General features: G+C 35.4%; 1 protein-coding gene across 1 annotated transcript; it reads right to left on the bottom strand.

Moving 5' to 3' along the window:
• Nucleotides 1-1,116, bottom strand: LOC141664800 (GSH-induced LITAF domain protein). Its single transcript, XM_074470753.1, has 3 exons — nt 649-1,116; nt 431-557; nt 1-338 (listed from the first exon to the last, which is right to left on the bottom strand). The coding sequence occupies exons 1-3, from the start codon at nt 924-926 to the stop codon at nt 255-257; spliced, it is 489 nt and encodes a 162-aa protein (XP_074326854.1). The 5' UTR covers nt 927-1,116; the 3' UTR covers nt 1-254.
• Between the last annotated feature and the right edge of the window lie 15,936 nt (nt 1,117-17,052).

Here is a 17,052-nt window from a genome sequence, read left to right as displayed (position 1 = left end):
TCATTCAACATTGATCAATCATTATAATGTATTATTTGTTTGACATGGTAGGACTAGAGATATCCATGGTACTAAACTTACAGTATGTGATGTTTTTGCCGCAAAACATTAGCAAATGAATTAAGATACATACACGGAGAGAAGTGATATAAGTTTAACCGAGTTAAAAAAAAGAACAATGCAAATGCAGCTCATAGAACAAACAAACATCAGAGGCGCGGGCTGTACAAAGGAAATTGATAGGATGAAGCAAATCAAGCAGGCAAGGCATAGCTTGGCTCAGTCCAGTTTGGAGGGTCCATGACAATACAAGGATCGGTCTTTTCGAAATCAGCAACCTACAGGCAAGCAGAACATTAGTTAATAACGGAAAGCACGAAGGAGATGAAGGACGAAATAGGGGATGGGGATATAATAATAATAATAATACCTTTTGGGAGCAGGAAGGACAATAATGAAATTTATGCCAAAGGCAGTCCATAGAAGGACAAAGAAAGCAAAAACCAAGCATAAAAGGCATCATACAAGCAACAGTAGCTGCGAGGCTTGGTTTAGATCTAATTCATCCAAGATAAATAATAAGGCATGAATTAAGTAATAAAAGAAAAGAAAGAAGAAAAATGGGAGTAGAAAACAATAAGGGCATACCGAATAGTGGTAAGAGAGGAATTAGAACAGTGAGGACACTGAAAAGGAGCAGGAGTGTCTCTAAAAATAGTCTGCTGAATAGGTATTCCTTTGGGATCTCCGAATATAGCGTTTGGGGGATATCTACTATTATATATTATAGGTGCTTCGTTCTGTGCTACGTAGTATCCTCCTCCCACGCCCTGTTGTTGTTGCTGCTGCTGTTGGTAGTACATCGCCGGTGCCCCTTGGTATGCCGGAATTCCCATCACCGCTTCTCCCCTCTTTTCCTGTTCCATCTCTCTCCTCAAATATTTATGACCTCTTCCTATGTCAAAATCAACTCTCTCTCTCTCTCTGATAATCTCTCTCTCTCTTTCTCTCCGATAATCTCTAATCTCTCTCTCTCTTTCTCTTTCCTCTCTCTCTCCCCTGCAGCCGTGTCGTATTGTTTCGTATTTGTAGACGATGGGGGTCAATTTTGTCCCGCTCCTACTTTTCTAACGCGCTTTTCCCTGCCAAGTTTTCTTCCACCTATTTCCTTCCCTTTTCAATTACATTTTTTATATTATACTAATATTTTTACTCTTTTTTTATTGTTTGTATTTCGTTTTTCCCCTCCCTTTTGCATTTTTAATGTTTTTTAATATTATTTAATTCGTTACATTTTTAAAATATACTTTAATGAGGTTTCAAAAATTAAACTATACTTTAATGATTATATAGATTTATTTTGTATTATTTATAAATTTTTTTATTACCCATCTATTAAAACTCTATTTATAAAACTTTATAATAGGTATAAAATAAAAGTTTAATTGTACTTTTATAATTATATAAATTTATTGTGTACTATTTATATTTATAAAATAAAAGTTTATAGTTTGGGTTTTCCAAATTTAGTTTTGGAATTTGTTAGGGCAAGAATAGTTTGTAACGGATTAAACGTTAGAACCTAAGTTTTGACCAAACAATGATTTCATTTTCATGTGTAAGCTTCCGGAACATCTACGTTTTACACCTACTTTTCTTTCATTTTTTTCTCTAGTCTCATGTCTTTTTCTTTTTTACTCAAGCAGCTTCTAGTACCTTATTTAGAGCATCTCATTTCCTAACGATAATAGCTAAAATGATTAATTAAATGATAATAAATTAAAATTTTGTTAAATCTATAAGAGATTTTGCTCCAGCAGTATTAATTATATTGATTAGCTATATTCATTAATATTACTTTTTACTATTTTTAGATGTTAAAATAAATTTAGTTTATATTTAATTAAATATGAGTTAAAAAATATTTATTAAAATAATAATTGTTGAGCCTGAAATCGGCCATGGGCCAGATTTATGCCCCATGAGGAGATTTATGGGTTGTTAGGGTGAATTGGGCTTTCTGGATAGTAAAATAAGGGTATTGGACCCGAATGGACTAGTTTGGTGAGGGTATATTGGTGTTGGTTAAGACATGTTGATAGGGTTATTAAGAGTATCTTCAATAGGGATCGCCAAGAGGTTGTCAATGCTTATGTGGCATGGCAACTTTGGTTGCCAACCTATTGGAGTATTGCCAAGAGGTTGTCAATGCTTATGTGGCATGACAACTTTGATTGCCAACCTATTGGAGGATTGCCAAGAGGTTGCCAATACTTATGTGGCATGACAACTTTGGTTGTCAACCTATTGGAATTATGGGGTTGCCAAGAGATTGCCAACCAAGATTGTCAAAACTTGGCAACTTCCTCATTTAGTTAAATGCAACTTTTGTCCAATAAATATATTCAAACTCATTTCCATTTTTAAATTCCCAGTTTGGCAATTTATTTTTGTTATACTAATGCAGGGACCATATTAGCAACTATTGGGGTTGCCAACTATTGGAGTGTATCTTTGAAAAAGGTTGCCAGAGATGATATGAAGGAGAGATAAAATAAAAACTAATATATGTATTGACTTGGCAAAATTTGGCAACCTTTTGGGCAACTCCTATTGGAGATGCTCTAATAAGGGGCAGTAAAGAGGGTCATTTAGTGACTGGTTAATACCCCAGGATCCCCGTAATATGCTAAGACATCAGGGTATTCAGGAAATAGTACTTAGCCGGGCTTTATGATAAAAGTGAGAGGCCTGTATATGTAGAGTTCTAGTTGGAAACAGACTCCACAACAGGTTAGGAAGAAGAATGTGATTCCTAGTAATCTGCAACTACTTATAAATGGATTTATATGATATATGTATGGAATATACATATATTTGATGGATAGACACAATAATATCAGAGATAAATAAGGATTAGTGGCGTATAAGGAGTGAGACTCTCTTGATTTAGCCTAAACCTGGCTGGATAAGGATTGGAGGCAGTGATGGGTTTGGGAAAAATATAGTTAGCCTATTGTTAGGGAGTCATAAGGCTATAGAACTATACATGGACTTGATTCCTATAAATATAGGATATTTAGGCCATTTGCAGGGGTACACACATATTTTTTCTACTAATAATCAAGTAAAAGCATCTTATGAGATCGTTCGAGCATGTCTACGGCTGAATAGGAATTATTCAGTCATTATATCTCGAGCACCTTCCAAATTCAGTCCAATCACAGCCTTACTTGCCACCGGATTCCGGTAATTCGGGCGTATACAGTTATTACGAATAGCCTATTTTCAGTCCTAAATCTCAGCATATTTTCCATTAATTCAGAAATTTCCTCCAAAAAGTGTTGTACCAATAATCTCTCACAATATTTATGGCGCTAGAAGGAGGGGAGGTGTCACGCTTGAATTAATCTCTAAAGAGGAGATATGTCGGGAAGTTTCGGTAATGAACGAACGCCAAGTTGGAGTCGTAGCAACCATGAGGAAGAGAATGAATGAGTTACGAATTCAGAGCTCATAAGGAAGATTGAACAAATGAGCCAAAAGATTGTTTTCTTGGAGAAGAAATCTCTAAAAATGAAAAAGTGGAGGCGAAAATATGACAGTAGTGGCCAAAAGGCTAAGAAAACTCAAGTTTTATCGGTTCGCCTTAACTTTGATGAAGAAGAAGAGGACATGTAGGATGATCAGAAGAAACTAACATTTCCAGACATTGAAACTGATCAGGAAAATTCCGATTGGGATACCAGTGAGGACTATCAAGAATCGGAGGGCTCCCCCACGCGTAGCATCGGTGTATTTGACAGAATGGGGGATAAGCTTAGCAACAAGGACCTGCGTCATAAGCTGATTGAGATGCAGGATAAGGCTGAGTGGCGAAATCAAACGGAGAATTCAGTTTTAAGGGGTTCTCAGAAGGAGAAAGTAGCCTCTCGGGCTTCTCAAAGGGAGAAGTCGGGTTCTCGGTCTCACACTCAGGACAAGAGATCTCGTTCAGCAAAGACCCCGACTATGGCAGAGGAAGAACGAAGTGCTAACTCTCATCATAATTCTGTGATATCCTCTAGTGGGGATTCCACTTTAAACTCAGATGTCGAGGAAAGCTTCTTTTTGGATGGAAAAGAAAAGCAATATAAAGTGAAAGACTTGAGGGTAGTTATTGTAACACCCCCAAATCTGGGGTCGGGGATCCGGGTTGTCACGAGTTCCATTTCCCTTAATAACACCCAATCTTAATAAACAATCAACTACTCTGTACTGTGACCCCACAATAAACACACACACCACAAGTTATAGTCTCAGAGATGAATATCCAAAAATAACACGAGTCATTTTATTCCAAAATTATATGCCATTACACCTTAAAAGGGTTTCTGAATAAATTTATATTTCTTTGCCATTATTACAATTGATAAAGATACATAAGTCTGGTACATCAAAAGTTGAAAGCCTAGCCTATTGGTAGTTCCTACCTGAGCTACAGCAACATCAACGCCTATAGGAAACTGCAGAACATTTCCTATCCGCTCGCGAATTGGGAGTTTGGTCATGTTCATCTTGTCTATCTGATGTTGTGTGATGAAAGAAGAAAGCAAGGGTGAGCAACAAGCCCACCGAAATAATATGTATAATAATTAACAATATATGAGCATTCTCATAGTACTCATGAAAGTCTTGGTCAAGAAGAAATGAACCAAGCTGATATCTTAACGCGACCAAGTCGCAAAATATTCGGTATATATATACATATATACTTTTCAAAATCTTTGAAATCCTCTGACATGTATAATATACACATAGTTCCAGTTTATAACTGTATAAAAATATCGTTGCAAGGTGATCTAATATATCTAACATTGTCTCAATGTTTTTCTGAAACCTTTGTCATTCATAAGATAATCATGAACTAGATATAAGTTTAAAAGATGAAGTTACAAGATACTCCAATATACTTATATCTTTTCCAAATACTACTTGAACTACCACCGTTCAATGTATAAATAGTTCATCTCATAGATTAAGCTACCAGACAAAACTTGTATAGAATCAATCTTTAAAATATCATCAAAATAAAATGAAGTTACGAGATACTTCATTTGATGCAAACATCATTTTGAAAACTTGACCCTGCCAACACTCAACAATCGCCCAACCGTAGCCTTTCTATCGAAGTGCTCTGGGTAGTGTTGCAGAAATATCCAATTGGATGATGAACTCATTACGGGAGTTTGTCGCGCCAAGAAGACCACTTACGATGATCAGTCAGAGTAGTACAACCCCACCATTTTCTACATGTAGAGGAGAACCTGTCGGATTTACTTGTCAACCGAACACTGGACTCCTAAGGAATGTACCGTATTGCGGAACTTCCAGGCCATTTGGGCCAATATAATAAGGCTGGGCCGGCGCCACTCGACCACTTACGCCACTCCTAGTTCAGATGAAATCCATGACTCTGAAACGTAAAGCTCGTCCCCACTTTCCCCAAGTAGAAACTTGTTGATACGGCTCCACCAAGAAGTCGTATCTAGTTAGAAAGGAAAACTCACCGATATTTCCCAGGCGATGCCTGTTAATGGATTAACTTGTTCCAAGAATTTTACTTCCTGAGTACTGGGTAAGTAATCAAAAACTCTTTTATCAAAATAGCAACCTTGTTGCGAATATAAAACACACCACAGAGCCGGATCCCTCAGTTTTGAGCGAATATTTAAATTCCCTTTGAAAGGAAGATCTTAAATATATAAAAAATGAGTTTTGGGATCCGCTCTAACTTTTAAAATCATTTTGAAGACTCGCAAACATTTTTAAGAATGTTTGGAGTAATGCTGATTTAATAAAATAAATCAGTCTCAATATATTAGAAAATATATGAATATCATTATTTAAATAATATTCCCATAAAGAATAATCTTTATAAAAATAATTGAAGTAGAAGTTTTAAAACTTATACTTGAAGTGAATATTAAATAACCAAAGATATACTTATACGAAAGTACTATCTTTATTTGAATAATCAAAAGTGAGTTTGATTATCGACACATTATTCCTTAATAAAATAAAGAATAATAATTAGTAAATAATCGGAGTCATAAGTCCTCGAATGAATATTCAAATAATAATATTCATTAATAAAATAAACGGAGTCATAAGCCCTCGAATGAATATTCAAAATAATATTCAATAATAAAATCAACGGAGTCATAAGCCCTCGAATGAATATTCAAAATAATATTCAATAATAAAATAAACGGGGTCATAAGCGCTCGAATGAATATTCAATAATAAAATAAACGGGGTCATAAGCCCTCGAATGAATATTCAAAATAATATTCATTAATAAAATAAGGTTATCGAATAAACCTTATTTGATTCATAGTTTTAAAAACTATTCATATATATATATATATATATATATATATATATATATAAATATATATATTATACTCGGGAGCATCGACTCCCGGTTTTAGAAAAAAGTTCACCTTTGGGTCCCCTATACTAAGGGTATATGCAAATTACCGCTTATCTCTAGCATAAGTATTATCAACTGAATCAACAGATATATGTATCAAGAATACGAAATAGGCATGCATATATACCATATCACATGCTACAATATATCGCAAGAATTTGCTAATTAACCATCATGCATCTATCACAAGATAATGCATATACATATGTATACATCACAACAACAGTATAACGGGTAGAAAACTTGCCTGAGTGCTCCCGGATAGACTTAAGCTTAGAGTGGGTCCGATAACCTATAAACAACAACATAAGTCGGAATTAAACTCTGGTCGCTTAAGAAACTAGACTTTAACCATTTAGAGTCCTAACGTTCGCTTTCGCGCTTAACGATTCACTTAAGTCGCTCGAGTACCCTCGGCTCCACCATTTTTAATAAATTAACCATTAAGGGTTTTAAGGCGATTCTTTCGCGAGTACCTTACCAACTGCCTAATCCACTTTACATAAATGTTTCATACCCAAATTAGTCATTTAAGGTCCTTAACCAAGGTTTCGAAGTAAGGCGAGGGGTAATGGTTCGTTCGCGAAACGCCGTTACTTAAAACGGTCGTTTCTCCTAAACCGTATATCGGATTCAAACGAACCACATATCAAAATGAAGCTCGTAACATGAAATATCTAAACATGGTAATGGTCAAAACCTAACAGTGAGTTCAAGGGTTCTGATGTTAAGAACAAAACAGTCTAAGGTAAATCGGACATTACGACGGCTATGTTTACGCGATTTCCCAAAATTTTACCAAACCAATTCAACACCAAACCATCACCAATCAATCCCAATACAACCATATGACAATATCACTCATCAACCACTTTAAACCATTTAAACCAAGCCGAAATCATACCATGAATCATCAAGAACAACTAGTGCTAATCTTAACTCCCAAAATCGATAAAAACACTTAACAACTAAGATCTCAACATGGCAAAACAACTACTACACTTAACCTATCATTCCATCATCATAATCATTTATACCAAACAACTTAATGCTAAGATAATTTAGAGTTATACCTTCCTTGAAGCTTTTAATCAATGAAAGATCCTTGGAATGCCCATGGAATCCTTGATCTATGCTTAAGCTACCTTGAACTTTCATAAAAAATCAAGAAAATCAAAGTTATTTCTTGAAGGTTACTATTCACCATCTTCTTCCTTGATTTTTTGGAAGAGATTGTGAAGGAATTAGAAGCTTAAACTTATAGGATATCCATATCTATGTACAAGGAACCTTAGATAATTACCTCACTAATTAACAAGGCTTGGATCTTGAATTTTGGAATTTTCTTCTTTGAAAAAGAAGAAAAGCCGAGAGCTCTTCTTGAAAATGGGAGTGTTTTGTGTTTTTTTTATTTGTTTGCTTGGTTGCTAGCTTTTGTTTTTGATTAATTACCTATTTACCCATGAAAAATGGTGTGGTTATTAATCAACCACACCTCCTTCCCTTATGTCATGCTTAGGTCATCATGTGATGTCACCTTGTTACACTTGTCTTCCTCTTGTTGGTGTGATGACATCATCATCCACTAACCCCTTGATTAACTCCTAATTACTTGGCTAATGACCGCTGACCTGTTATGCGGTTCGCTTAACTTTCGTTTTCGTTTATCGTTTGAGGGATCATACCCGGGATCTTATTACTTAGGTTTCCTTCACCTTTCTCAATACATTATATTCCTTTCATGATCCTCTCTTATAATCCTTGAATTTAAATCATTTTTATTCTGTTACCTTATACTCAATTCTTTCTGTATCTGGTAGATTTTCGGGAAAAATCAAAGTGTTCGGATTTGGATTCTGACGATCTTTACATACACTTATATACCACATATAGTACTAATAATATCCCAGAAGATCAATAAAAGAACCCCTACATAGTGTGGCATGAAAAGTTTTCTTATTCAGCATAATCAGCAAAACACTATTCATAAGGGTTTCAAAAATTCCAAAAATTGGGGTTATTACAGTTATGGCAAGGCTAAAGGCCGAAAAGCATAAACGCTCTGATTTGGCTGTCACATCCCCCATTACTAGGAAGGTGAGAGATTCCCCCCTTCCACGTCCATACATGAGGGTATGGGACTTAAAGTTCAGTGGGACCACATACTCCGTGGAGTATTTGAGTAGTTTTAACATGGAGATGGAGGTATACCAAATTAATGACGGACTAATTGTCGTTTGTTGGCTGCCACATTAAGGGACAATGTCCATCAGTGCTTGAAGAGGCTTCCAGCCAATTCGATCAGATTTTGGAGGCAAATGAGTGAAATGTTTCTATCCCAATTCAGAGCTTTTGTGGCATATGCCTCACCTGCCAAGACGCTGGCTAATATCAGACAAAAAGACAATGAAATTTTGCACGAGTACTGTAATATCCGTGATATCGCGTGTAATTATTTTATCAATAAATAATTTTTATGTAATTATTATGTGAATTTTGGTGAATTATCTGCTGATTGATAATAATATTTAGATGTATATATGTGATAAAATGTGAGTGTGTTAATTTTATTATGTCCAGAATAAAATATAGATAATTAAGGTATTTTTCTGATAATTTTGGAGTATTATATGATTTTATATTGATTTATGAATTTATTAATTATTTTCTGAATAATTATGAAATTATTTTAAAAAGCTGGGAATCGTCCAACCTCAACCGTTTTTACGTTTTTACAACCCGAAACTCTTCCGAAAACTCCTTCCTAACCTAATCTGGTAATTGCGGACATTTTCCGTGTTTTGACTTTTTCGATCCGGATTACGGTTTGACCCGTGCGTGTCCCAGCGCACAATTTTTGATACGATAATTGTTTCGATATATCAACAAAACCCGTATTCTCGAAAGATGGAATAATGTTACATTATTTTCGTATAAAGTGTTTTATAAAAGGCCCGGTTGGGATAATTATCCAATACGGGTATCAAATCGGATCGTTATTACAATTACTTAGCGGCTAAGCAACTATTTTATTGATCCAATACGATCCAAAACGAACTAATATTCCGTAAATATAAATAGCCTATTTATTATTTCATTTTATTCGTTTATTCATTTGCAACCAGTACGAATACAATAAATACAGAGAAAACCCTAGAAACCGATACGTTCCTGAGAATCAAACGCACGAACGAGGACGTTACCGAACTCTGATTCAAGCGTACAATATATCAAAACGAAGCTCTCGAAATATAGGATCATAATAAACATCAAATCAAACCCAGAAACATCAGGTAATCTTCTGTCTAATTATTTTAATTCGAATTTATTATGAATTAAAATATGAAAATTTGTTCTTGATATTGTTGATGTGATTTGATGTTATAATCATTGAATAATTTTCTCCTGATCATTTTGGTATATTATATGTTGAATTATGAGCTTTGCATCATGGAGAAACTGAGGTTTTAATTTTCGAATTGTGAATTACGGTTCATAGTTTAACTATGAATATGTTCAATTGAAAATTAGGTGTTTTTGTGTTAGGGGTTATTTGACAAAATTGATTGCACAGGCTTGTAGATCGTCTAAAAACCAATCGAATGGTATATCTGAAATCACCAAACGATTAAGGGAAGACCGGAATCGGAAAATCGAGGTTCGCCGATGGCGAAACTTCGATTGATTATTCCGGTCACATAATTGATTGTTTGTGAAAACTGATTCTGCAGAAGGGTTCCTGGGGTTGTAAGCAGCATTTCCTGTTAATCCTGTACGATTCTGGGCGCGTTTGAACGTCGCCGAAAAAGCTTGGATCGCCGTTAATGGCGTCCGGCCGGTAACCGGTGACGGGATGAACAAATTACCAAACAGTCCCTATGGTTTCCCAAACTTACAGTTTAGTCCCTCATGTTTTAAAATTGTATACAAAATGAATTTCTGTTTACTTTTATTATTAAAATGATATTTTTATTATTTTAAAAATCAGAAAAATATTTATTTAATTATTTTAAATTCGAAAAATTGTTTTAATTATTTATTTATTTAAAAATAAATTGAAATTATTTTATTAATTAATTTTAATTAATTTTTAATTATTTTAATTAATTTGTTAATTTATGATTAATTAATTAATTTAATTAATTATTAATTAATTGTTAGGTCACACTTTCACTGTAGAGGGGTGAATACAGTGTTTATTACAATCAAATCAAACTTCAAGAACTTATGTAACAGAAAACAAACTTTATTTAAACAATAAACTCTGTTACAATCTGGAACTGTTATCTCTCAGTGATGAACAAAATATCACGAGAGCTGCTAGGGTTATATTAAATAATATTCTCGATAATGATAACACTTATAGTGTAAACCCTATGTCTGTGTTTATATACTACACAGTTACAAGATAATCGCTAATTGATATGGAATATAATTCTGCTTCCTAAAATATATCAATCAGATATCTTCTATTCCAAGTATTCCATTCTTCACGGAATTCCTTCTTCATGCATATCTCTTCTTATGTTTATCTTGATCTTCTTAACTTTAATCAGCTACTGTCCTTATCTGATCGTCCTTCAGCACTTAAGTTCTGATATCTATCTCCTGATAACATAAGTACTGATATCCCTTAAGTTCTGACTTCCAGTATAAGTACTGATCAGTTAAGTACTGATTTGTTCTGTTCAAATAAGATCTGAAATCTAAACATAAAACATATTAGCCATGACATTATCAAATATATCTAACAATCTCCCCCAACTTGTAAATTAACAAAATATACAAGTTTAACAGATATTTGATGATGTCAAAAACATTAAGTACAAATGCATGAGAAATAGACAAGATAACTACAACTTACAGTCCTTAAAGTTTTTACCAATTCAACTTCTGATAACAACTTCAATCTGTATAAATATCAGAATTTAAGCAGTTGTAGATCTTCGACTTGGCTTCATCATTTTCTGATCTCTCTGATGTCAGGAGTTGTTCTGAGATAATTCTTCAACAAACATTTCTCAGCATATCTGAGTTCATCAATCATTCTCCGTTTGACATCTTTAAGCTCTGCAGTATCTTCACCAGTTTGAAATATTGCAGCTCTGAGATCATTAATCTTTGCTTTTCTCAACTCCCGATCTAGTCTTATGACATAAGCTTTATTAGACTCTAGATTGAATTCAAGCCCCTTAATACCAAGATATGTTCTGATCTGTGCAGTATTAGGCTTCATATCAACAATATCACCATTGTGATTTCTGTACTTTGGAACATATCTGCTGTCAGACTTAACAGAATAAAGTCTTTTCTGTCTCTGAATCTGTTCCTTTAAGTAGTTTGCAGCAGTCTCTGTTATTCTGTCATCCACTTGAAGTAAGAATAATACATGCTCCAATTCTTCAAAATACTTCAATGGAATGGCATTTTGTCTTATATGATAAACCCTACCATCTGTCATGAAATACAACATGATGTATTCTTTCAAGAAGGTATGGTAAACCATCTGTACAGATTCTAGTTGATTTAATCTCTCAGGAGTTGCTCCAATACCTGGTTCACTCAAGGAAGTTGGATCATCGGTAGTGTTGTGTACTCTTCTTTCATCAGCACTTCCCAATCCAGTTTTATCTCTAGCTTCCTTTCCAGTAACTACTCTTGCTTCAAAACCACTTGAAGTAGTCTTCAAAGATTGAGTCTGTTTTGCTTTAGTGAATCCTGGTAGGAGTGTTTTAGATTTATTTTCTGATATCAAGTTAACTTGAGCACTGTCAGAGGTTACTTGCTTCTTCTGAATATCAGAACTTATAATTTCTTGACTCTGAACAACTTGAGCCATGTCAGAGGTTGTTTTAAGAACTTTTCTTGAAGTCAGAGCAAGATTATCTTTTCCATCAGTAATTTCTTCTTCATCAGGAGGTACATAAGGCTTGATAGGTTCACTAACCTTTTCTTTACCCTTGGATCTTGGATCTATCTGTGGTTGTGATCTAGCCAAAGTTTCTTCAGTATGTATCCTTTCTTTGATCACAATGCCTTTAGGTTTTGGAAGTAACTTTTTACCAGAAGCTTCAGATTTAGATGTGACTTTCTTTGATTTAAGTCTGGCTTCTTCTTCCTTTAAACTTTCCAAGTCCATCCCTGGATTTTCTTGAAGAAATAACTGTCTTGACATTTCCTCATCAAGATCTAGAAGTTCATCAGAACTTATCCTTTTACCAGCAGCAGAACTTATTCTTTTCCCAGTATCAGAACTTGTTCTGTGACTAGCTTGTCTTGATGTAAACCTTCTACCTTGACTATGACCACTACCCATTCCAGAGTTTCCTTGATCATCTTTTCCATCATCCTTTCCTTGCAGTGACTTGATGGTTTTGCATTTGGACTTAATTACCTTCTCCCCCTTTTTGGCATCAGCAGGTAATAAAAGAGAGATAAGTAGTTCCACTGAGGTCTGGATTTCAGTAAGTTGTGATTGCTGAGAAGCTTGATTTGTCAGAATTTGATCAATCTGAGCTTGTTGCTTCTCTTGAGTTTTCTCAATATAAGCAACCCTGTCAATGGTAGGTTGGAAGAACTTTTTCTTATCAAGTTTCCAAACTTGTTCCTTTTTAATAAAGTTCTCCTGAATCTTGTGTAGCTCTGCATGAGTGTTGGAATGAAGACCTTGTAGATGTTTAGTACTCAATGCAGTGACTCTAAGCTGGATTTTAAAATCATCAGAATGTAACATTTCATCAGCTTTAGTCAAGTGCTCAGCAAGATGTAAAGCATTTGGAACACATGAAACTGAGTTCCATTCCTTAGTCCACTCCTGACCTGCAGGAGTTTCACTCCAAGGTACTGGTGCATCCCTGATAACAAACTCCTTTAGCAGTTCAGACTTAGGAAGAGTCAGTGGAGGAGTATGTCCTGAAGGACCTGCTTCATCAGCATCTACAGTTGTAGCAGCTTCACCAGTATCTCCAACATTTGCAGCATCAGAACTTAAAGAATCAGTATCTTCTGATAAGACAACTGTATGAGTAGCAATGGAGGCTTCAACATCCTCTAATTGCTGATCTGATACTAAGTTCTGATCAACAGCCATATCCTGATGCTCACCTAAAATCTGATCATCATCTTGATGCAGGGAAGGTGTTAGTGATAACTCAGGAGTTTGAACAGCATCAGGTAACAGGTGTTGTGGAAGGATTATTTGCTGTTGGAGCTTCTAAGAGAAGTATTTCAGGCACAACCAAGTTCTGAATATCAATTTCAGCACTTGTGCCTGGATCAACAAGAGATATAGAAGGTGAATTAGCCTTGTCAGATACAGGTTCCTGAGATGGAGTTGATGGAGAAGAAGTGACTGGAGCAAATTCCTTGTCTTGTGAGATCAGAGATTCCTGATCCCCTTCCTTAGCTGCTTCCTCCTCATCATCTGAAACTGGCCTCTGTGCCCTCTGTTTCTTGTACTTCCTTGTTGATTTGGATTCCTTGGGAGTTGCAGGAACCGTCATACGTCTAAGCCTCTTGAGAAGCCTAGAACCCCCAATTGCAGAATCCTTCTGAGAAGTTGCCTTCTCAGCTTCATCTATCATAGGTTCTGAAGAGGGAATCTGATCCTCAGAATCTGATTCATCTCTCAAAGTAATCCTCCTCTTCTTCTGAAATGTTTGAGGAACAGTCTTTGTTCTCATTGGCTTAGAGGATGTAGGCTTCACAGTAGGTGCTGAAGAAGAAGGTTGAGCAGTCTGTGAAGTGGAGAGATAGGATTTGAGATAAGTTCTGAGGGTAGGTTGAGTAGAATGAGAGGTAGGGACTGAGGTTGATGGATTTTGGTTATGGTGAGTTGGTTGAACATTTGAGTAAACAGATTTGTAAGTAGCAGGATCAGCATTTACCAGAATCTGTTTCACAGACTGAGGAATCTGTAATTGTCTCACCATTGATTTCTTTGTGTCAGCATTTATCAGGTCGTTAAAGTACCTTTTTGCAACCTTAAAAGGTGGGGTTTGAGTGCTGACTAACTGGGGTTCAGCAGTACAATACGTATAAATAAGTTGACAGAATCTAGCAAAATAAACAACATCTCGATCCTCTGTCATCCTATCCCCAATAAAACCAATTATTCCAGTTGCAAAATCAAAATGAGTTTGATGGATAATAGCATACCCGATGTGCTGACTCAGAATTGGGATGGCATCAAAATTTGAACACTTGTTGCCAAAAGCCTTGGTGATGCAATCGAAGAAGAAACTCCATTCTCTTCTGATATTAGCCCGTTTCAACTGTCCAAGTTTCGTCAGACTCTTTTCATATCCCAAATCAGTCATTAACCCCCGAAGTTCTGATTCCTCTGGTATAGAGAAGGTACAATCTTCTAGAAGATGTAATGCTCTTCGTACTGTACCAGGAGTGACTACATAGGATGAGTCACCCACTTGGAAGATAATACTGGGAGTTCCTCGTTTACCACCATCATCATAAACTCCAGTCCTCCAGAACCGCAGAACTTGTTGACTTGAAAATAATTCAGGCTGAGTTAAGGCGTACCCAACCTCACTATGTGCAAGAAGATCTTGCACAAAATGCAATTCAGATGGAGCTTCAGCATGATCAAGAATTGCAGCATAGTTGTTTGGAACAAACTTTGCTCCATCAATGATTAAATCCTTTGGTGCCATGTGAAAAAATATTGAAATTCAAGTATGCCTGTTAGGTGTGTGAGATAATGTCTGTAGGAAAAACCAACGTGAGAAAGAATGAGAAAGAGAGTAAAAGTAAGAAGAGAGATAAAGTATAAAGAAAGTAAAAGATTAAAGAAATCTTCTCTCTGTTGTTCTTATACTCGAAGAAAAATGTTACCGTTGGACACCTGTCAGACATGCAGTAATAACGGATAGTTACTGGGCTCGAGAAAACAGGAATGATTACTTATCCAGTTGCCTTGATTCAAGGAAAAACCATTTCAGTTATCAAGAGACACAGGTTTAATTCAAAATTGAAACCGTTAGCACTGATTGAATTGTTTTTCACTGCAACATTAATATTCTGAAAATGAATCATGTTAAAAATGACCGAGATAATTTCGATGAATAAGTGCTGACAAAGAATCAGAACTTAAATAAAGACAAAATTTAAATGGTCATCAGAATATCAAGCAGGATTTAACACTACAGATAAAATAACTCAGAGACAAAATCTTGAAGTAAAAACAGTTTTCATTAATATATCAAGTCAATACATATATGAAATAGAAATTACATCAATACAAGATTTTCCCTAAGCTTCTAATCCTAACGTCAACAGCTTTAGTCCTAGCTAAGAAGCCTGACAAAGCTGAGGAAGAGGAAGAACAGGAAGAAGATGAGATTAAGTCATCCTCCTCTTCCTATCTTCGACAAACAAGATAGCGAGTCGAATGATTCGCTCTTGCTGACGGATACGACGAAGGTGAAGGTCTCTTCGAACGGCCACCAGATCACGTTTGATAACCTCTGGAAATTGAATCCAGAGATTGTGAGGGATGTTGGTGATAGGGTAGGGAGTTGAAATTCCATTCAAAAAGACATGCACAGTCTCATCACCGTAATTGTAGAACCAGCCAAATTCAGCCATTTGTGATAGTAAATGAAAAACAAGACTGAATTTGTGATACAAGTGTGATGAGAAGACTAATGTGAAGTGGTTGCATATATAGGCATGAGAATGCCAAGAGACACAAAGATATTGAATGCAGACAGGTAGAATTAATTCTACCTCGTCTCCCTAGACTTTGAAAAAGAATAACAGTCATTGGAAAAGGAATGTACACATGTAACAAGAGTGAACTGTTCAAGGACGAGTGCTATTATGTTTTAACCATAGACTATTAATCTTCCACTTCAACATTTCGAAATTAATCTGAGACTGTTACCAAATTTTACTCACAGATAAGTCAAGTAAAGGGTTAGACTGAAAAATCAGAACTTAGACCTATACCAGAACTTAACAGTCATCAGAACATAATGTCTTAACTCGAACAAGGAATATCTATCTTAGTAAATACTCATACAAGTTCTTAGTTATGAACGTCAGAACTTAATCATCAGAACGTGTAACTAGAACTTGTCCTCAGAATTTGTGCAAAAGTGACACAATGACTGTTGATCTAAAATAACATAGACCACCACAGAAATTTCATCATTCATATGGAGTGATGTGTGTGTGCATTAAGCTAAATAACAGACAAAGAGTAAAGTCTGATCTACTTCAGTACATCTTAGAAATAAGTCATAATTAAAATTTTGCTAAAGAGCTGTCATTATCCTGAAACCTACTGATAAATGAGTTCATGCATGAGTTCACCTCTACTGTTTTTGTGCTAATTTTATGCATCTTTTGTAATTCTATTTTACAGAGGCTTCTCAGTGTAAGTGATTCACGACTGTTTATCAGAATTTATGCTATTATCAGAGTATTTCTCCAGTAATCATAGAGTGTGAAAAGTCACCAAGAAAATATTTTGCTTTTCTAATGCATATTTACTTAATACCAGCAATGCACTTGGGTCGTCCCTTTCACATTTTTACTCTAGATCTCAAAGGAGTACC

This window comes from Apium graveolens, chromosome 6 (assembly GCF_009905375.1).
Source record: "Apium graveolens cultivar Ventura chromosome 6, ASM990537v1, whole genome shotgun sequence".
In the NCBI taxonomy this organism is placed as follows: domain Eukaryota; kingdom Viridiplantae; phylum Streptophyta; class Magnoliopsida; order Apiales; family Apiaceae; genus Apium; species Apium graveolens.
This window is presented reverse-complemented; position numbering and strand designations above follow the sequence as displayed.